Source organism: Drosophila virilis, chromosome 4, assembly GCF_030788295.1.
Source record: "Drosophila virilis strain 15010-1051.87 chromosome 4, Dvir_AGI_RSII-ME, whole genome shotgun sequence".
NCBI classification, from domain to species: domain Eukaryota; kingdom Metazoa; phylum Arthropoda; class Insecta; order Diptera; family Drosophilidae; genus Drosophila; species Drosophila virilis.
In genome coordinates this window covers 22,841,247-22,864,080 of record NC_091546.1, presented here as the reverse complement: position 1 = coordinate 22,864,080, position 22,834 = coordinate 22,841,247, and the positions used below count along the sequence as shown (strand labels likewise).

General features: G+C 38.0%; 2 protein-coding genes across 8 annotated transcripts in view; one reads left to right on the top strand and one right to left on the bottom strand.

Annotated features, from left to right (window-relative positions):
• DIP-zeta (Dpr-interacting protein zeta) overlaps positions 1 to 22,834 on the bottom strand; it is a 182,136-nt gene that overhangs the window by 25,777 nt on the left and 133,525 nt on the right. For 4 of the 7 annotated variants that reach the window (XM_070208977.1, XM_070208975.1, XM_070208973.1 and 1 more), the window contains one exon: positions 9,529 to 9,655. In XM_070208977.1, coding sequence (XP_070065078.1) covers positions 9,529 to 9,589 — 61 coding nt within the window. In that variant the 5' untranslated portion in view covers positions 9,590 to 9,655. Of the gene's footprint in view, positions 1 to 1,542; positions 1,764 to 9,528; positions 9,656 to 18,316; positions 18,900 to 22,834 lie in introns of those variants that run through there. The other 3 variants (XM_032437552.2, XM_015172608.3, XM_002051063.4) reach the window with 3 other exon arrangements.
• Positions 10,456 to 11,315, top strand: LOC6627634 (uncharacterized). Its single transcript, XM_002051064.4, has one exon. It carries the CDS (start codon positions 10,569 to 10,571, stop codon positions 11,166 to 11,168), a length of 600 nt encoding a protein of 199 aa, XP_002051100.1. The 5' UTR covers positions 10,456 to 10,568; the 3' UTR covers positions 11,169 to 11,315.

Here is a 22,834-nt window from a genome sequence, read left to right as displayed (position 1 = left end):
CGTCCCACCGCACCATTCTCCGGCTATGCCCTGGCTCAGCTGAAAATCCAGTCCTTGGCGGAGTGGGCCCCATCATCATCATCAATGGCAATGGCAATGGCAATGGGAATGGGAATGGGAATGGGAATGGGAACGGGAATGGCAGCCAATGGCATCATATTTTTGCAATTTGTTTGCCTTGCTCTGCGCAATTTGTAAATTTGTTACGCCAAACGATACACAAAAGATATGCAAAAACTAAAGCGCAGCAGGCAAAAGTCCAAAAACCAAAGAGAAAACAATAAGCTGCAATGACGCTGGCTGAATAAAAAAAACTTTTTTCGGTAGCGCCATCTGCCATTGATCTGCATTGATGCCAGCAAGCACGCACACGCATGCAAAGAGCGAGCGATAGAAAGAAAAAGAGAAAGAGAAAGAGAGGGAGTTGGGCAAGCGCGACAGTCATACTTATTATGTATGCAGTTTTCAAGCTGTTTCCTGCAGACTGGCACTCTCTCTCTCTCTCTTTCTCTCTGCCTTTGTGGATGTGTGTGTGTGTGTCTTTCTCTCTCCTCCTCTCTGAGTTTGTGCTGGGTTAATGTATTTTTAAGCTAAATTCTTTGTTTATATTTGCTTTGCTGTTTTCGTTGGTGTTTTGCTGGTTGCCACTGCAACAACACCAACTACGATTCCAATTTCAAAACCCTCTCTCTCTTGCTCTCTTTCAATCCTATGTTCCGAGTCAAGCCCCCATTTAACTTTGGTTTATTCATTTAGACATACGCCCATAAGTTTGTCTCAAGTTTTCGGCATTCAGCCTTTTAAGTTCTCTGATGACATGAGTGTTTTTGTGGTTCCTTTTATTGTTGTTGTTGTTGATGTTTTGCTGTTCTGATTGTTCTTGTTGCTGTTTGCTTTTATTGCATGAAATGTGCATTAGCTGAGAGAACTGTTAATTGTTTGCACATGTTAAGTGCTTAACATAGGCAAAGAACTAGTTACATTCAAGTGTTGGCATAAGTCAGTTTAGTGCTCTGCTTAAAAGTAATTTAAGATTTTGATTCAAGAACTTAAATATAAATATTTACATAATGATCGTGGACCATTACTTATTATATTTTGCTTTGCTTGCAACTTATTTAATTGCACTTCCCATTTAACAACTATTTTTGGGCTTTCTATAAATGTATCAAATGCCGTTCTTTATGTCAACTTAGATATTTTTCATAATAATTACTTGAAATTCTTATTTTTTAAGATTGCAAACAACATCAGAAATTAAATTACATTTACTTAAAATCATTCGTATTTTTTATTAACCAAGCTATTTTTGTGCTATGTTATTTGCCTAACTATTTTTTTCTTTTTTTGGTAATAGACCTAAAACTCCTGAAATTTTTAAATTTGTAAATATTATAATTTTTTCTAATAGATCGTTTTTTTTTTTTTTGTCTACTCAAACTGTTAAAAGTATCAATAAAATATTTCAACTTAAGTGAAAAATGATTGAAAACATTATTATTAACTGTATTTAAATATTTATATTTTTCTCATATTTGAAACCTTCGAAAATAGTTTTTTTTTTTAATAATTTTAGCTAGTTCTTCAATGTCTCAAACTCAACAGAAAGCACTTTCACAACACTTTATTAATATTTCGAAAACGCTCTCAAAAAGTCAACGTAAGTTTTCGAAACACGACATTTCGTTAGAAGATCCTCCGGGTAGTGAATGCGACCAACAACTCGACGCGTCCGCTTCGTGCAGAATCCGTAGCGAAACTGATTCGTCGACTGGCGCCATACGCACACAGAACAGAGCCGGCTGGCTCCAACAACAACAAAAACAACAAGGACAACAACAGCATTGAGAAGAAAATGGCAAAATCAACGCCAACGGCAAAAAGAATAACTGACGAATGAAATAAAAAAAGAAAAATCCTAACGCTTTGGCAAACGAATGATAACAGGCCAAAAGCCGAGCGGCAAGCACGAAGCAGCTTCGGCTGGCACCAAGCATCGTGTAGGATGCTGTTCGTTGTGGGTTGTGTTGTTTTTGGTATTGTTGTGATAGCCGGCATGCTTGTCGGTTGGCTTGTAGTCTGCGTGCAACCACAACCGCAACAACAGACCGCAAAACACGCGACAAAAATGTTAACAGAGCTTCCAACCGTAACATGCCGCCCGCAACAGCCCACCAACACCAACACCAACAAACAACATACCCTTGCCATTTACATGGCACGTAAATGACTTCCGGACTGTTGAGCACTGACGCTGCAAGGGTTTGAGTTGTGTTTGGGCTTGGTTTGCGTCGAACCCAAGCCCGAACCGACTTGCAACAAGTTGACAAGTTCTGTTGAGGTTGAGGCATTCGCCAATGCGTATTCGGCTTAATTAAATGAATGCAAATTAAAAAAATAGAATAGCAAACAGAAATCAAAACAAGTTTGTGTGATCCTGCAACGCTGCCTATTATATATTTAATTAAGCAAGTTAATTAATTTCATTTAAATGAATTTTATTTGATATGTGCGTGTGTGTGGCCAACTGTAAAATACATTTAATATGCACTTCGTGTGTCAACTAAATTGAAAATTGCCTTTTTTGTACTCTGCCAATTTAATTTACTCACACATAATTTAATTACGCAATTGTGTTGTATTGAAAATTTTCAATGTTAAAAACATTTTTTTTGAGTTATGCCACAAACAACAATAACTTTTTTTTTTTTCAAAATGAATCGTATGTACTCAAGTATATTAAATAGTCGTATAAAAAAAATTGTTGTTTTGCATTAAGTATGAATTATTATTGTTGTTGACATTGCAAATATTTAAATTCTTTAAGTAACTCTCAGATCTTAATTTAACGCAGTAATTTCTATATGTATTTCAAAATTAGCAGCTATATCCATCTGTAGTTATATCTATTTTCATATTGATTTATTGAATATATATATATATATATCGAAACATTAAACCTGCATTATAATATGATTGACTACATTTTTTTAGTTACCAGTTGAAAGTTTTTTGTAGCAATAGATCTAAATGTGTGCATCTCGAATCCATTTCCAACTGCTTGTTCCTTAAGACTAGCAACTCCTCAGACAGATGCCAGCTGGTGAAATATCAACAACCAGACGAACAACAGAAAAGAACAACAACAACAGCAGCAAGAGGAATTCCTCCCAGTTGGACGAACTAACTAACAAGCTTAATGAACTCTTTCAAATCAGAGGCATCGCTCAATGCCAGCAACATTAAAACTGACAAGGCTAGACACACGCAGCAAGATGGTCTCTAGGGGCGGGGGCGGTTAGTAGGGGGCACGCCGGTCGACCAGGACAGTACGTGCCAATGCCAACAACAACAACAACAACAACAACAAGAACCTCAGACGCCACTTGGCATGTTCATTATGTAAGGCGCTTGCCCAGGGGACATGGTGTGGTAGGGGAGCTGTCCCCCTTGTGTGGGCGTGGCCGACTGTTGCGCCGCGAACAGCAGATTGTGCGCGTGTGTGTGTGTGCAGCATGTGGCGCGACGCAGAGGCCGCAAAGGTCGTTGCAACACATTTTGTTGTTGTGACGCCAAAAGTCAAGTGTGTAGTGGGGCGGGGAATGTCGGGCAGGTCCTTTGCCGGCCATTACAACACTTTGTTGGCTGCTTTGTAAAGTTGTTGGCCCTGGCAAAAAGTTTCATTATTTTTTTCTCATTTTGTTGTTTTTTTTTTTTTTGCCGCCTCTTTGTATTTTTCACGCCGTGTCGAAAGTTTTCCTCTGCGCGTTAGTTGTTGTTGTTGATTTTTTCTCGACAATGAAATTTTTGACTGCTGATTGTTTGGTGTTCAATGTTATTCTTCCGGTTCCTGACTTAAAGCAGACGGCGCTGTGAAAAAAACAGCTAAGAAAATTTCTATAAGCATTCTTAAAAAAAAAAAACGAAAAAAGAAAAGCTTGCAGCAAATTGAAAATGGAAAGTTTTTGTTTTGCAGTGGCGCTTCTACTTTTGCAACATTATATAACTAAACATTTTTTTTTACATTTTCTTTTTTGTACCAACTATCTCTGTTCCTCTTGTGCTGCTGCTGCTTAAGTATGCGTCTAGTCGCAGGTCTCAGCAAATGAGGTAAAATAGTTTGGTATTGTACGAGCTGGCAAAACTTTTGCTCAGCGATATAAAGATTTATGCGGCAGATATTCAAGTTACTTGGCAACTGAAGAAAGAAAAACAGCACGTGATTCCTCAGGTGTATAAGTATAAATTAAGTAAAGGAAAGCAAAATGTGAAAACTGATGTATGGCACTTCCTTTTCAAAATGTGGATTGTAGCATTAGGTAAATGTCTTTAAGCTATTGATGCATGCAATAGTATTTAGGTATTTTATGTGAAGTATGTGATTAAATGTGTAAAAGCTCTTTTGAGTTTCTAACTATATTAAGATTTATGTTTAAGCATTACATATTTTGTTTTAAAAATACTCAAAGTTTTGTAGCTCACCTATAAATATGTAGAAAATTATGAACTAAGAATTAATTTATCCAGATAATGGCGACAATTTTCATTTCAAATTGTTGGAATTACAACATTGTGTAGGAAAAGTTTGTAAAATAATCTTTTTTACTAAATTATTAGATTTATCCTTTTTTATGAAAATAAAAAAAACACGTAGTCTTATATGCAGAACTGGCAGATGATAGTAGGTACTATAAGCATGTGGAATGCAAATAAGTATATTCCTCAATGCCAAAAGTTGAAATTTGTTTATTCTTTATAAAGTTGAAATTGCTTTGGGGAACAAATCGAATCACTCATCGGCAAATAGAACCAAATATTTGCTTCAACAAGCTGCCATAAATAATTCCACACTCAAAATATGCATTTAGCGTCGCTGTTCGCATCACCAGCTTCCTCTTGCTCTTGCTGTGAGATGTGCCACAACACCATAAAATGCGAATCGCAACAACATTCCGGGCCACAAGAAAAACAAACCCACAAAATGCTTGCACATATGCTTTGGCTTCGCCCCGCTCCCTACGACCAGTTGCTTTCATGCATAAAAAAATCAAAGTTTCAATGCATTTTCCAGCAATTTTCACACTCAAGCTGCCATGCAATGCATATGCAGCACTTCTCTACTTCAACTCTTCAACGCTTCAATCCCCTGCCCTTTCATACCCTCCATTGGCCTGACAGCTGCACTTACGCAATGTTACGCATAAGTGAACCCCGCTCCACCTCTCCCAACCAAACATGGGCCGGCAAAAAGTATGCAACGCGTTTTTCAGCGAATTTAATAAAATGACATGCCGAAAATTGCCAGAATTCGCATGCATACAGATATATGTCGAAAAAGGTTTCGTTATGCCATGCCCCCCAACGTCGCCCTCGCGCATATCGAGCTAACAGCAAAAAGCATTGCATAACATCAGGCATTTTGGCGATGAACCCGTGTGGAAAATGATGCTTTTAAAGTGCGATTAGAATGTGTTTTGTCATTCTGCAAAAATTTTGCATAGCCATCGGCAGTCAATAAACAGCCCCCATGCCCTACCACGACCCACACCCACCCACAACAACCCCTAAAAAAAAGGCCGCACTTTATTAGCCGCCGTGACTAAGCGCCTGGCCAAGATAGAGTCGCGTGGCGCCCGAATGTATGCCTCGGCATTTCAGCGGCTAATAACTCAATAAAACCAAAGAGGCAGGCGCCTTCAGCCGACCCACAGCATCCCCCTGCCCCGCACCTGCAATCCACCCGATGCTAAGCCGATTTCCGCTTGTTTGCCACGCAATTACAATTTGTCAGCTTGTGGCTCAGGTTGTCGTCTCTGGCTCGTCGGCTGCCAACTGCGGCGCATATATATCAAACGCCTAATTAGTGATTATAGCGAATGGCACAACACTCACAAAGGACCAAAGGCAAGCGCCTGGGCAGGGCCAAACGTCAGGTTGACACTTTGCCTGTCAGGATTTGAGACTTCACTTTGCCAATTGGCCGGGCCAAAGGCTATCAAATTTCTATTATTTCTTACTGACAACCCATAAATGGCATACAAGCCAGAGGTAGATCCTTACACTTCGAGAGTTGTCTGCCGATTTTAAGCATAAGACTCAATGCGAATTTTGAATTCAGAATATGTGTGATCCACACACTTATTCGAATCGAATTATTATTTTCAAATATATATATACATAAATTTTCAAATATATTTCATAATTCTATTTATGAATTTAGCTTTTAATTTGTATACTTGAAGTTCTAAGAATTGTTAAAATATTTAAGGAAACTTTATATATGCTTAGTTCAAATAATTTTATATATTTAAATGACTTACTAACAATATATTTATTAAAATAATTTTTAAATAATTTCTTTTAATGATTTTATTTGTTATATGTCTCGCCTTATTCACATCAAAAACTGATCTACAGAAAGCTGCAGCACTTCAGTCAAAACAACCTGCCGTGCGTTTTTGGGAATGTATTTTTAATATGATTACCTATTGCGTTGCGCTCAAGAGTGTGCAATAAAGCAGAGAGTTTTAAGTTGGGCCACACGCCTACGGGGCCTAATGACCACACGTAGGACATCTTGTCCTGCGGTCACCATAAATAACGCCGGGCGCATTTGTCATACGACCCGTTGCCTCTCGAGCTGCCAGGAGCCATGGCCAGCGTGGAACTGCTGCAGTCTTGGCCCTGGCGCCGACGTGTTGTTGGGCTGTAAATCAGCTCATTAGTTAAGTTGGCAGCCCCTGTTACCCCGGTTACCTTCCACGTGGTTTGCCTTTTGCCTGGGCGGCTCGTTAAGCTTCATTTAATCAAAACAAAAGTTTGGGCTGATGAAAAATGGCCAATCGGCCTGGCCGAACGCGGCTAAAATGCCGCTTTGAATGCTAATAAATCTCATTTGGAGGCTTAAACTCAACCTTTGCCACTGCCAAATATAATTTAAGGCAACGAGAACAAAATCTATCTTCGTGTGTGTGTGTGTGTGTGTGTGTGCGGAAAACTTGTCGACAAGTTTCCATGTGGGGATTTCGTTTAGTGTTAATGCCCCACTCGAATCTCGGGATTTCTTTTGCTGCCACTTGATAGCCGGGCATAAGCCAAGGATTGTGGGAATTCGTTTAGAGTGTAAGTGTGTGTGGTTGTGTATGTGCGACTGTGTGTGTGTGGGTTAATGAAGCGTTGCCAATGGGCGTGTTGCGAGTGGGCTCTTAAAGTTAACTGAAGGATTGTCCGATGCGGGGTTATGATCTTTTGTTGATTGGCCGAACACGAACTGCTTTTTGTATTGCTGTTTATCAGCGCATGCGAATTTAAGCAAAAGTTTATTTTGACAAATACCCAAAGAAAGGCAGGGTATAAAAATAAGGAAACCCGAAAGGCATACGCTTCCCTCTAAAGTTTCAGCAACGCGAAAAACTTTGCTGTCGAACAATAATAATTCAGAAAATAGCCCAAAGGAGCTGCACACACAACAACAGCAATTTAAACAAGTAAAATTGCTAGAATCGACAGTGCTGACTAGGCGATACCCTGTATTAAGATCTGTTGAGTCACACATTTACAGAACTGTATTTTTGTAAATTAATTGCAACTACAGTTCAATGGACGCCTTTAAATTATCGCCGTGAAAATGGTATGCCAATTAAAAAGAAAAGATTAGGAAAAAATTATAGCAAAATAAAAAAGGAACCTAAAGAGAAGATATTGTGGAACACTCGCTTTTCAATGACAAAAAATATTATAGATATAATATCGATAAATTATCGGATTTGAGACTGTTTTAAAGAAAACTAAGAAGATACGAACGCTATTAACGTACAATTATTTTGTTCATTTCGGAAATAAATCTATTGAGCGACATATTTTCTTATCTTATTGGCAGATTGCCTTTTCCTTAAAGTGAAAATCATTTTAACAGGAACTTAACCAAAGTGAAAAATCGATATCATAACAGACAACCAATTAGAATAACTATAAGAACATTTTCAATATGTATATGTTATACAAGAATAAATTAATAAGCTCTCGACCCACCGCTTGCAAAAATTGTTCCTCAATAATTTCTGTATTTATTATGCGAATATACCATGGAATATAGAGTAGAGTAGAGTGGAAGTTAAACTAGATATTTAACTAAAGGAATATTTGAAACCGACATAAAACAATTTTGAATGAAACTGTCACAAATTCAATAAAATTATGCAAGGTTTTATGGGTAAGGGTTAAACAATGTATTCCTTATATGGTGTCTTCTTTTCGCACTATTTATTCATGCCGCATTTTCCCGTTTCCCATCTTAACAGGGTATTAGCGCAACAACAAGAGCTTAAGTAGCGACCATAACGAGGGGCTAAGTGTATTTGACTTGCAGGTATGCCAGCTATAATGACGTCAAAGTTGGCAGCACTTTTACTCATATTGTTGCCGTTACCTAACTGTTACCTCGCCGTTGCTCTCTCCCGTTCCCGTTACCGTTCCGGTTCCCGTTCCCGTTCCAAACACCTTTCCTCCCTTTTCAGCTCCACTATCATAATGATAATGATGATAATGGACGAGCGCGGACCAGTGGCTGGAGCTGCGTTGATGACTTGCAGCTACTCCAAGCGCGCTAATCTTAATTACTTTTGTTTAATTACTTTGACGTTTCGGCCCTTCTCAGTCTTTCCCCCTTTCACCGCCCTTGCATTGTTACAGCGCGCTGTGGTGTGCCGGAAGCTATGCAACGGCTTTTCTTCTTTTAAAATAAATAATGTTTACTTATTATTTTGAGGGGGGAGCGCGCAAAGTTTACGCAGTTAACAAAAGCTTTGTGTACCTTTTTTTTTTGTGTTGCTCAGCGAAAAAACCGAAACCGTAAGACAAATAAAGGCCACATGCTTTTAGGCGATTTTCGCGGCACATTTTTTTTGTTTTTGTAAACTAATTTAGTGATTAAAATCTGTGAAGCAGCTGCTGTTGCTGCTGCGCACCTGAAACGCCGCAGGGAGTCACCTGTACGCCGAACCCCTAACCAATTAACATAATAATGTTGATTTTTATTGCTTGCCAAAAAGTTTTGTCATTGACTTGGCCGATCCCCTAATTAGGGCGTGGCCCGACCTGACTTCCAGCCTCGATGCTAAGTTTATGTTAATTTAAAGTGCCGCCTGCTTAAATTTTTCATATTCTGCAAAAGACTTGCTGCCTCCGCCTCTTTAGCGTTATATGGGCCATAAAATGGTTTGATTGCTCACTAAGCGCCTGAAAGTATGCACTAAAATTTCCACAAGCACAAGTTTGTGAGCTGCAAATTATTTATGGGGCCAATGAAAATCAAAAGCCACAAGCTCAGTCACACATTCTGGACATAAAATCACCAAAAACGAAAAGCAGGCCCAACTAAAAAGGGAGTTTTTTGAATTGCGACATTTAAATGCTCTGCATAATGATGGGATTAAATTTGTGTAACTAATTTTATCAACATTAACTGTTGCAATGCTTAAATCAAAGTTTTCAATGGTATTTCAAGCAATTTTCAAAAGCACTACTTACTCTTTTGATAGAATTTGAAACTAACAGTAGCAGTCCCAGGCGTTGACGTTTGCGAATCCATTTGGAAATATAATAACACAGTTCCTCCACATGCCTACCAAAAGGCTTTCCAGTCTCATCTTGACAGCTAAAAATAAATGTAATTCAAATTTATTTCGTTAACAAAAAATAACAGCCATATTATAGGATATAGGTTATAGAAATATATATAGAATAGTACTTGATGCAACTAGTTTCATTCTACTTACAAACATTTTATATAAGACTTTATCTAAGATGGTTGTAGAGGACTTTATTTTATTATTTATTTATTTATGTTTATGATTATATTTAAAATGTATATTTATTTATATATCAATCAGTTTAGCTTTACGTCTAGGCTTTTCGATATTCCACATACCTTAAATTTTGTAGCACAAACTATTTGTATTTCTGGCTGCCCTCAAAAGTAGGCTATAAATGTTAAGACCAAGCAATTGCTCTCCCGCACAGGCTTATGACGTGTTTAAAAGGCGAGCGTTAGCTTCAAGCTGTGGGCGTATGTGTGTGTGTGTGTGTGTATGTGTGTGAGGGCATGTGCAAGTCAGTGAAGCATGAAACTGAGCCCAAAAAATATGCGACTGCGGCAGCTACAAAGGCGTTGAAGCAATGTGCGTTGTGACAGGCTGCGTGTGTAGGTGTGTGGGTGTGTGGGTGTGTGGGTGTGTGTGTGTCTCTGTGTGTGTGTGTGTGTAGACTAACACCTGATTAGATTTGGCGAAATAATAATGCGAAAGCGGACAAGGACTCAAGCAAACGCAGACAAAGTTAATGCGATTTTCTAGATACTTTGCATTTATTTATTTCCCATTTGCACCTCAAGCAGGCAGCTGGGGAGGCGCGGGGCTGCCTGTTGTAGCAGGCGCTTGTTTTGGGTTGTTTTTTTTTTTTTTTTACCGAAACACTTTTGAAATGTATTCGAAAACCTAGCTAAATTCCAAATTATAAGAAGGCATCGCAAAACGTGAAAAGTATACAATTTAACGATAGATTCCACGGAGATGGTTTCCCCGCCCTCAATTGTGGCCGCAACGCTGCTGCAAATGTGTGGCATCACGCTGTTCATACGCCAGCCGCAGGATCAGTGCTCGCCGGCGCCGATGCTGGCCAAATGGCTGTTCGTGCTGACTCTGCTGCTGTTGCTGTGGAGGTGCGAGATGCTGCCAAAGCGTTACACTAGCCTCTATCCGCGCATCCACATCTGTGTCGAGCTGCTGGGCACAGTCTTCATCTCGGAGCTGGCCATACTGATTGGCTGGTGCAGCTACGAGCGTCTCGTCCACCAGCTAAGCCATCTGCTCTGCCCGAACTGCCGCTGGTGCGGCTACTTTACGCTCGGGATGCTAACGCTGCTGCCGTCGGCGCTGCTACTGTTCACCCTGGCACCGGCACAGTGGCGCGAATTTCTGGTGCAGCTACTGTGGCAGCTGCCCCGGCCGGAGGCAGATGAGTGCCTGCTGGCATGTGCCCGCGAGCTGTCCAACTATGTAAGGGGATTGGTGTACTTTTGTCAGCTGAGGCGCGAGGATCGGTTGCGTGCCATACGCTTGTTTCAGCTGCAGGCGGAGCGTACGGCACCGCGCGAGGAGCGGCAGCACTAAATAATTGAAATCACAATCGGAATTGGAATCGAAATCGGAATCGGAATCGGTATCGGTATTGGTATTGGTATTGGTATCGGAATCGTAAATTGTTTATTATGCACACAAATTTATGCGAACATCTGTTGTTGTTATCCTGGCCTCTCACATTTCACAGTCTTTCTTTTCGCATCCGCAGGGGGGGTGGCTTTTGGGATACGGTTTTTGTCTTTGCCAACTTTGTTTGCTTTTAATTTTTTGCTCGAGCTACTGTTGTTCGTCCCTCCTCCTCTCTCTATATCTCTCCCTCCCATCTCACTCTCCCGCTCTCTCTATCTATCTGTCTGTACCTTCGCTCTCTTGGCCATTTTAATTTTCGTTGGCTGTCGTCGACATGTTAGCCGCAATTGATTTGCCGTAAATTGTATTTTTAATCTGCCGACAGGCGTACCACATTTACGTTACGTTCAATTCGCCTCTTGTTTTTCTTTTACTCTTTTCCCTTCCTTTTTTTTTTGGGAGATGGCCCAAATGAATGTGCCAGAATCTTATTTATTTATTAGCTCACGCACTGCACACAAAGGTAACGCACTTATGTTCAAAACAATATCGTCGCAATTTCAACAATTTTCCGTCGAAAATAAGTTTGATCTAGACTGAGAATAGCTTGGCTACTTAAATAAGCTTCAATATTCAGAATCAGGATTTCGAGAATCGAATTTTTTTGTCTCAACTCTAATTTTGCTAGTTTTACAAAGGCTAAGCTACTTAAATAATAGAATTATACATTTTTTTTGTTGAGATTTTTCAAACTAGATAAATTTTGAAAGGAATAAAATTCAGCGATTTTGTGTGGGCGACTTTGAAAAATACCTTGTAACCATACGAAAGAAAGTACATACAAATATTTTTTAAATTAAATAAAAATAAAGAAATTATAGCAAATTGTTGGTTTCGAGAAGAATTGCTGTGCTTATTTCATTTTCTAAATTTATGTATTGAAACTTCAAAGGCAATAACGTTTTCCAAAACATCTAACTATGAGAGGAATACACAGGTGTTTTATTTATTTGTAGATTTTCGAGCAATCGATTTAATTGCAAATTGTGACAAAGCAGACATCAAACAGCGACCCTAGAAATAACATGAGTGCTCGGCCCACAATATTTTTAGGCGATGCCAATGAAAAATGATTGACAGTTCCGAAAATCGCATTAATGTCACTCATACGCCGCGTGTGCCAGTTGCTGTTGCTGTTGCTGTTGCTATTTCTGTTGAGTAATTGAATTTGTGTTTGTGTTGATTTGATGTAACCTGCTCAAAGTCGAAGTGGAAACAGTACATTTAATATATCAGCATACCCAAAGACACACAAGCAACAAATAGTATGCCACCTCACTCCCCCGACAGTCACAAGCAGCGTGTCAAGTTTCTTGAAGGGGATGAGACAGTGAAAGGGGGAGAGAGAGAGGGTGTAGTGCTTGGCATTCCATCTGGCAGTGTGTGTTTTTTGTCTTAAGACATTTATTTCATTGTTTGTCTTTTGCTAGGGAATTTGATTAGCTACGAACTGCATGGAGCATCCCAGCTTCTGCTTCTCTCTCTCTCTCTCCCTCTCGAGTGCAACACGGCGTATGCTTTATGTAAAATAATGTTAGCTGCACTTGCCACAGGGAGTCGAGTATCGCATAATATATATTTAACTAAAGTAACGCTTGTTTTTTGTTGCTGTTGATTTGCAAATAAAAATCAACTCTCAAGTAGAGTTATATATGGTCTGAAGACAAAGTTGATTGAATGTGCAAATTACTCGCATATATAATGATGGAGAAAGATGTGCGTAATGCAACATAGAAGTGTTATACAGTTTCAAATAGATTCGGCAACGCATTGCAAATGAAATAATATAAAGTTAAGGGATACCAAAGAATATCTAGAAAAAAAATAGAATTTGTTGCAATTAGGAAAGTGCCTAAATATTTAGTCGGGCAAACAATAGAAACACATAAATTGAAAGCGAGTCTTGAGCATTTCGTGATGGAATGTTATAAAAATATATATATCCAACAGTGGTATGAAAAACTGCCAAAGTATAGAAAGTAAAAATATAAAATATAAAACAATGTTGCAAAGAACAGTATAATACAAATTTATTAGCGCTAAGAAAATGCGGCATATGTACCAAGATTTTAATATTATTGAGTATTTTAGTAAAAGAGAAATATTTATTTTGCAAAGAACAAAAGTCAAAAGTGATTGGAAATAAAATATGTATCCAAAGTAATGTCTGTAAATACTATTAATTTCATAAGTATGGTAAATTATTATATAATATTTATTAATATTAAATAAATAAAATTACAATTGATCGATCGCTCAAGTCGAATATCGGAACATAAGTTAGTTTCGAGTAGTAGTTGGGATAATGCCACTATGCTGCATTCGCAAGGCAACAGCAGTTATTGTTTTGTTTATTGTATCTATTTCTTGTATTTGTTGTTGTTGTTGTTGTTGTTGCTGCTGCTGTTGCAGCTGCAGTGGCCACTTGAGTTGCTTTTATTTTATTGAAGATTTGTATCAAAATGTCAACAGCTACGTATGTCAACAACGAGAACGGCAACGGAAATAAAAGCAAAATGGCAAAGAAGTTGCTCTTTTGATGTGGATTGTGCAGTTGTCTCGAGTTGCCCTACCCCTCCCACATGCTGCCCGCTTCTTGCTGCTGCAGCCAGTGCTCGCTGCTTTCTTGACTGCCTTTTGAGAACTGTAGCAAATAAAATGTTTACTTAAAAAATTGCAGACATGCACTGCTCGCTGTTCGGCTGTTCGGCTGCCTGAAAATGTTGAAATGCGCATTTCAGTTGCTGCTACATTTGCTTTTGGGGTGTTCGGGTCTTTGGGTGTTTTGTTACCAGGAATTTACTGCAGTCACGACTACGCCCTGACACAAATACATTTAAAAATGTGCCAACATATGTTGAGCTTGGCGGGCGGAGAGGCATTTAAGCACATATTTCTTTTGGGGTAACAGCGTTGACAGTAGCCCAGTACGCTTGCCACTTACGTTCGGAAAGCAGAAAGTATTTACAGACTACGGATTGGAATTACGTAAAAATTTATCGCTATAAGCCAAAGTATTAAATATTTAATTTACATTAAAACTGTTTTGTATCTCTTTTAGATAAGAGAGTCTAAATGCCCATAGAAAATGTATTCAGACCTGAAATCTTCTACTCGAATGAACATACAAAAATTATTAAAATTAAATAATAAATAAATAGGCAATCAATAAATTAAATAATTGCTAAAATCGAAAATCTTTGTGCCAATTTTAACTAAACGTATGTCAAAAATTTAAAAAATATATATTTCGTAGCGAAAAATACAAAAAATAGTTCAATTTAATATAATAATTTTTACTTCGATTTTTGTTTTATTTAAATGCGATAAATTCAAAACGGATTGTCCAATTTTGTTTAATCCTTTATTTTTCTCGCATATATCCCGTCAAGCATATGGCACACAGCACAACACAACAGAACACAATGCGACAGGCTGGCCAACAGGAGGTAACAACAACAACAACAACAACAACAGCAGCAGCAACAGCAACAGCAACAGCAAAGGATCAACAATCAAGTCACAACAAAAAGTAAAGAAGACTAGCAAAAAGTTGTTAGCCAATTTAGTAAATGTCCAGTCTATGTGTGTGTGTGTGTGTGTGTGTGTGTAGCTCGTTTGCCGCTTTGTGTACTTTTTGTGTTTCGTATTGAATAACAAATCATTTGTGGCATATGTTTAGGGGCCTCAACACAACTTGCAGACTGACAATAACAACAACAACAACAACAACAACTTAAGCCCAAAATGGGCGAACACGTTAAATGGCCAGTTAACATTTGGATAGTTGGTTAGTTCGTCAAGTTGTTAGCGCTTACGAAAAGTTGTAGATCACAGTTAACCAAATTGAGGCATAGTTAAATAGCACAATTTTCATTGATAGCTCAACTATTGACTTTTATATCCGATATAAATGCTGCTTCACTTTGGTTAAAGTTTTGCGGTTTTTTTTTTTCGTTTGCGTTTGCATTTTGGCCATGGCCTGTCACGCTTGCGGGGATTAGCAAAAGGCTCTCTGCGCTCTCTGCTACGTGAGTAATTTTTCAAAGCATGCAGCCACACACACACACACACATAGACATTCACACAGACGCGCTCACAGACAATCGTAGCTTTCATGGATATAGATGCCTGCCAATCGTTATGAAGTCAAAAAACAAAAACAAAAAAAACAAAGATTGAAATTTCTTACGCAATATCTACGACTCTCAGATGACCTGTAATTGTGCTTCTCTTTTGATTTTATTTATATGCATTTAAGAAAAAATGCTCTCATCGAACTCTACTGCGGGTTAATTTTAACATAATATATGTTTTTTTTTTTTAATATTATGTGGGCACTTATAGTTAAAATTATTGTTTAAGTATTGTTTCTTTCTTAAAAATGTCATTTTTTTTATGTTTTGCTTTCAGTTAATATACCCTTGAATATGCCTCGTTCAGAGTGAACATTTTAGAGTGCTGAACGTTAAACAAAAAATGTGAAGTATAAGCCGTAATACAATTTGTAGGCTCCGCTCTCTTCATTAGGAATTTTATTTCTTTTTGGCCAGCGATAAAAAAGAATTTATTGCCGCAAGTTCAAACCATTTTGTGTAGTAACATTTTTTTTCTTTGGCCCCAATTGCCACGCTCGCTGCATTTTCAATTGCATTTAATGTATATATTTAGGGTCCGCGCATTTTCTGCTTTTTGCGCTTTTCCAATTTAGTAAAAAAGCTCGCGCAGAGCATTTAATTTTCTCATGACTTTGCTGAACTTTAGCGGCATATTTTAGATTTAGAGGACGCGCTTGAATTGCCCCCGCCGGTTGAGGTTAATTAGACCTTGTTAATTGACGGTAATTAGGTCAGTGCTAAAGGTTAGTTTGCCAGCTGCCTGATGGGGGCTATAAATTATCCCGATCTGAGCAAAGTTCCTACTAATGAAATTTTTGCAATGAAGCAACTGACGATTATTCGAATGGTGATGCATAGTGTAAATTACCAAACATAATTGCGAAATAACTTATCAACGATGAATATCGATATAATCATCAATCAAGGAAAAACTAAATTGAACGATATCAAATGAATTGTAATTAAAAACCAAAATTGATCCTCCATGAAATACCCTTGAATAGTCATTATTAAAAGAAAAATTAGATATTAGCTCATCGTGTTTCTAAATAAGATCACAAATTCAAGGGTTATTGTAAAATAATTCCATGTGATCGCAAAAGAGCTGAATCCCAGGCTCCCCTCAGGCTGACCACCTGATAGCTCGATTGAAGAAAATATGTATTCAAAAGAAAATTCTGAATGAGTCAAGTTTCTATACTATTAGAAAACAGGACAACTTAATCTAACTTAATTCACATAAATGGCGCATTAGGAAAAAGCGAGCTTGGAAGGCGAAAATATTAAAAAGTAATAAAAATATATATGTTTATCCATCTCCTACAGGCCTTTTAGGGGAAAACTATTTTTTTCCATTTTCAGAGATATTCTCAGAATTTCCAATTTTAAGTTTGGAATTTGTTAATAGTTGTCATGAAAGAAAAGAAAAACCAACATGATTTATTTGGATGTTCAAATAAAAATGGGTATACATTATCATATTTCTCCATTTTAACTTCTTTAGGTCAAATAAATTATTTTCCTTGTAACCATTTTCAAGTAAAACGAATTTAAACTATTTTAAAACATTTATTTCGAGTATTTTGTTTAAGACAAATAACTATTTATTTACCAAAGTCAAGCCAACTCATGTTCCTTCAAAATCGCATCAGTCTCTGGCCAAGTCCAGTTCCCAACTGATGTTTAATTGGGTGCTGCTTGGACTTTTAAAAGGGGCACATAGCCAATAAGAAATGAGCATTTAATTTCTAAGCTGCACAGGATTGGCGTGGGTGCCTTGGGGGTTGATGAGAGCGGAAGCTTGATGTATGACAGTGAAAGCTCAGCAGCAGAGCTTGCAAGCTTAACATAACAAGAGCTTTTTGAAGGGATAAATTGACCAGTATTTGCTGGGCAATTTAGGATGAAGCTTGCGTGTCAACAGACTGTTAGTTAACAGTAACAGTGGGGTAATTGTGTAACAGACACGCTTAAGAGCGTAAGCATTGGCACTGTTAGTTGACTTAACAGATATGTTAACATATGAGCTTAAGAGAGTTTCCTTTTAACAGCGTGTTGGGGAAGTCTGTTATTCAGACAGCTAAAGAGATTCTAACAGTAGTAAGGCTTTGTTAACATGGAAGCTTAAGAGAACTCAAATGTTAAATATGTATAACTTTCTTTACTAATTAACTAACAAATTTATTTAATGCTTTAAGTTTAATATGCCGGAAGGACACGCTGTAAAGTGTAGATAAATAGATTTAGATTCACCAAGAATGACTTTTCAGGCTAATTATTATCAACTTATCAGCAACATTTTTAGGGATAATATACCAATCAATTAGATGCACTTAAATGCTTATCTTTAAGCATTAAACCATAACTGTATATCCACAGCTTGCAAAAGCGTTTAACATTCATTCGGCGGATGGCATAAAAATATATCTTTTGCTTGTTGTTGCTTTGTGGTTAAAACAAATTAAGTGGAATTAATGCGGCTACCTCTGACTTTTCACCTGTGCAACCGCACAGATACACACACACACACACACACACACACACACACACACACACACACACACACACACATACATACGCTCAACTCTCGCACATTTATGATTTTCGAAAAGCCCAAAAGGACTGGCAAGCCTTTGTGTAATGCGTTTTTTGGTTTCGCTGTTTTTGACATTTGAGCTCTTCCCGTGTGCATTAAATATTCAACACGGCCTGAACGCCAGTGAAAAGGCCGAGCATATTCAGTGTAAAGAGGAAGAGTCGCATTGCTAGCACGTGTAAATGCCAAAGATATTTATGTGGATTGTAGTACCAAAACATAGCTATAATTGCAAATGATGTAAATAAAAGGGCAGTTGAAAATAATTAAAATAAAATAACAACTTGGCAGAAGGCATGAAATTACTTGTTTTTTTATACAAAATATGAACTCACCTTTCGCTTGCTGTCGCCGACAAGCCGCACTCTCTGCATATATAGAGCTACTTCTTATTTGTAGTATTTGGCCAAAAAATATAAAAAAAAAAAAACGTGAAGCAGCAAAATGCAAAAAACTTTACGCCAGACGCTCCACTTGAATTGCCCCACCTTGGCGTCGAGCCTTTTGGCCCAAGTGGGTAGCGTCCTTTCAAGTGGATTCAGCTGGGAGCACAGCGCAGACAAACGACCCACGTGCAAATTCTGTTGCCACAGTTAAAGAAATATTTGCTTCGTTTTTTTTTTTCTTTTGGCCAAACAACTGGGAAAATATTTTTATAATTTCCTTTTTATAGAAATTTGCATTTTGGTGCCTGCCATTTCCGCTTTGCCACTTTACCATTTCCGGTTTTGACGTGCCATAATTGCGAGTCCTTTGCCTGAATTCCAATTGTGCACTATGTGTATATGCGGTTTAATGCCATTTGGCTTGATTTTCAATTCATGTCAAATAAATTAAGCGATTTCAATTTGCTTCATATTCGCTTGAGCAAATCATTTACCATGTGTCATGCGGTCCGTCTGCTCTCTGTTACTTTGCCTGCAATGCAAGAATTTAATTTTAAATCGAGCATTTTGCGAGCGTGTATTCAACAGTTAAAAGGCAATGCATACTAACTAATTTGTATATCTATAAACTCTTTGATGCTGCGTTTCATTTATGAACCAACACCTGCTTGTTTGCACCTGCTTAAGCATGTATAGCTCAGTCTCAGCAGTATACAAATAATTAAACGTAAAGAAACTATTTAAACCGAAAACGAAAACATATTTATACATACTTATATTTAAATTAAGGATAAGCATATGCCTTCTTGTTACAGCTTTAATGCAACATTTCGACAGCTTTGTTCGACTTTCATGTAGGAATTGATTTTTGATAGCACGAAATCACACTCTCGACCAAAACGGATGCTATTTCAGTGTGAGCCAAATGTGTATATAATTGTACAATATTAATAATTAAAATCAATTAACATTCTTATCCTCTGATATTGTTACTTTATTACCCATCTGAGCGAGCAGAGCAGTTAAAAATTCCATTAAAATCAATCTTGCAATTTACACAAGTTTATTCATTTAATGTGGCTGCGCGTCGGTGGGGAAATTCGATTTCGATTCACACACGCATAGCGAGCTATTTGTGAAAGTCTTTAATATTTTAATTGGCAACAATAAGTGTAATTAACATTTAAAATTATCAAGGCAACATAAATTGTTTGACGGCCATAAATATGAATGAGGTGGAGCAGCATAAACAGTGCCAAAACGAAAGAACAATAAGGACAGCATTCGGATGGCTCTTTTCCTTTTCCTTTCCCCTGTCGTAGTCCCCTGTTCACATCGATGGCTCGCCGGGACTTCAGACGGCGGCGCGTGTAAGGCAAATATATCAAACCAGGAAAAGGCATAAATGTTGCATAATTTAAATAAAATTGCATTAATATGTTCTTGAAAAGGACACAGCAGAGCACAGCACACACACACACACAGACATAACTGCAAGCTGCGGCAGCAGTCGCGCCTGCCTGGGCACAGTTCCAGACTCCACAGACAGCACAGAGTTCTCCTTGCTGAGGCCCATAACTCATCGCAGCCACGTTGCTGGCCACAAACACAAACACACTCGAGCTGGTTCACATTCACACACACTCGCACACTCGTCCTGCAAATTCACACCAAAATCAAAAAGCAATAATGATGCTCGAAAAGTGAACAAGCAGACCATTCCACATACGCGGTGTGTATGTGTGTTTGTGTGTTTGGCATGCAACACAGCTCGGTGTGCGTATGTGTGTGTGCATGTGAAGGGGAAGCAAAGAACGTACGGGGAGTGAACGTGTGCTCAGCAAGTTTTGTAGTATTTGTCGTTATAAATTTGACATCAATTGGCGCAGCATGTGACCAGCAAAGGGCCAAAGGACTAAAGTGTAGACAAGGATTCGAACTGTTCTGTTGCGGTAAATAAGTGCCGAGAATTGGAATATACATAAATATCTAGGAATATATACATAAATTTAAGATTTATGTACATTAAACACATTTAAAATATGTTTTTCAAATGTTATATATGTAGCTTTACATTAACTAGACATATTCTTATGCATTTCAAGGCTATTTTATATGAAAATTAATAATTATAATATAACATTTAGAATTCATAGCATTATTTTAAAATTTAATATTAATATATTAAAGTCGGTTTTAATGAATATTTTACTTTGTTTTAATGTACATAAATTAATATACTATTATTACTGATTAAAAGTAATAATATTTTCGATTTGCGTCAAATTAAATATTCAACTTAAATTTCGCGGCAATAGCTCACAGACAAAGTCTCAATGGCACACAGCGCGGACTTTAAAGCAGCCCTGGTTTGCTCCTTTTTTTTAAATCTGCTAACATGGCTCCAGAGCCTTTTACGACAAACAAAATTTGCAATATTGAGAGCTTTGCAAGCAGTGAAGGCTAGTCTGGGAAGAAGCTTAACTATTGCCCTCAAGCAGTGCTCCTCGGCAAGCAGTTCATAAGCTAACAAAGCAGAGCAGGTGCACATCCTTTTCGATGTTTCTTAGCAAAGTTAACAGCCAAGACACATATTTTAAAGCAGTACAAATTCAACTGCTTGCCACTGTTGTAAAAGTGTAACGAGTTTTTGAATATTCTTATGTTAATAACAATAGCAAATAATTAAAATCTTAAATTGTTTAACAATGTCTGAAGAACCACTCAATGTAATATACCTGAAGAAACAGTAAAACTTCTAAAAATATTCGCATAATGTATGACATCAGAAACAACAACAAAGTGACTATGAAGTTAATGACAATATAATAAATTCGAATCTAATACAGAGACTAGCTAAGTATATGTATATATGTATATGTCTGTAGTAACTTACACATGCAGTCAAGCGAATTATCTATAACCCAATTAGTTACGCATATCTTGGCTTTCTGTTCTCATATTCAGCAGACAGCACTTTCTATAAATCACTTTGGTTGCACGCTAACTTATTACAATCTTCAACCTGGTTACAGCTGCCACATGCCACAGCATATTCAGCCCCGTCCGCCTCGCAGCGAGCTAATGACGTGTGAAATTCTCCATGTAAACTGATGCTAATGCTGTCTGTCTCTGCCAACAGACTGAGCAGTCCCAGCTACTTAGCTGTCGGCTGCCGGCTGCCCACATCCTTGCTTTAAGAGCAGCCGCTTTTTCAATTTCACGCGGCTCGCCAAAGGACATAAACAAAAGTGCAAGCGTTTCATGTCGGCGCATTGCAAACGACTCCACGCAGGGGAGTTCAGGTGCACAGCTAGCAAGGGGCACGGCGGCTAAGCGGGGGAGGGTTTGGCTGGCAGGACGTCGTCAACCCCGCAATTCGAAATGCGCGTCACGTTTTTAGCCACTTTTTGGGCGACAGACGACGACGCCGACGCCGACGAGGACGAGGAGGGCGCGGCGCGGCGCGAATCGCGTGCAGACAAAACCCTAAAACGGCGCACGTGTGTGCATGTGCAAATGCCACGCCCCCTCAAAAAAGGCGCTGTCGACATATTCAAGTGCATTTTAAAATTGCAAATAATTTTTTATAATATTGTGCACATTTTCTCTTTTTGCAGTTAGAAGCGCCCGGATGGGTTATTATTCAATCAGCAATTCAAGTGTGGTCACAGCTACAGTGGAGCCTAGCTAACTAGAACGCTTAACTATATCATATTGCAACCTTTTAGGTTAATTGAAATCGTTAGCCTACAATTAAGTGGATAACGAATTGACAGCTCCCTGCATAAGTTGTACATTTTATGTGCACGTTTCGTGTGGAGAAGACTGTAGCTAATTACGTTTATTGTACTGACACATAATTACAATTGGCGCATTTTATTGTTTACTTTATGTCCAAAGTTTCTACCTCATTGCGACTCCTCGGCTACTCCTTCAGCCTGTTGAAGTTTTTCCTTTTTTTTTATATATTTTGGCACAGCTCTAGGAAAACTTTTCACATTTGGGCCAACAATTTCATGTGGAGTTTATTTTTTCTATTTCTTAAGCAAATTTATGCTGACAGTTGTAAAAATTATGCAAATTTTGTGTTTGTTTTTTTTTTTGTGCAGACTTCTAGGCGTTTTACTGGCTGCAAAACTGGATATAAAAACTAATAATAATAATATATCATAATGCATTTAATCAGCTAAGTTATGTTGATTACTTTAGAGCCTTGGGTAAAATGATTCCACTACAAAATCTTCTGTGTCCCCTTCTTACTAATACCTCTTTTTAGCTACTACAATTTATCAAAAAAAAATATTATTAAATTTTCATTACTTGAGGTCAAATTGATATTCAGCTAAATGAACTTGTAAGCTCCGCGTTTCAAATGGGTTTAGGAATCAAAAAACTGTAATCCAAATTTCAGTTATAAAAATAAATTTAATAAAAGTTTTAGTTACAAATTGTAAACCCCAGAAA

Excerpts from the sequence above, each read along its gene's own strand:
- LOC6627634 (XM_002051064.4), top strand. The coding sequence starts at position 10,569 with ATGGTTTCCCCGCCCTCAATTGTGGCCGCAACGCTGCTGCAAATGTGT.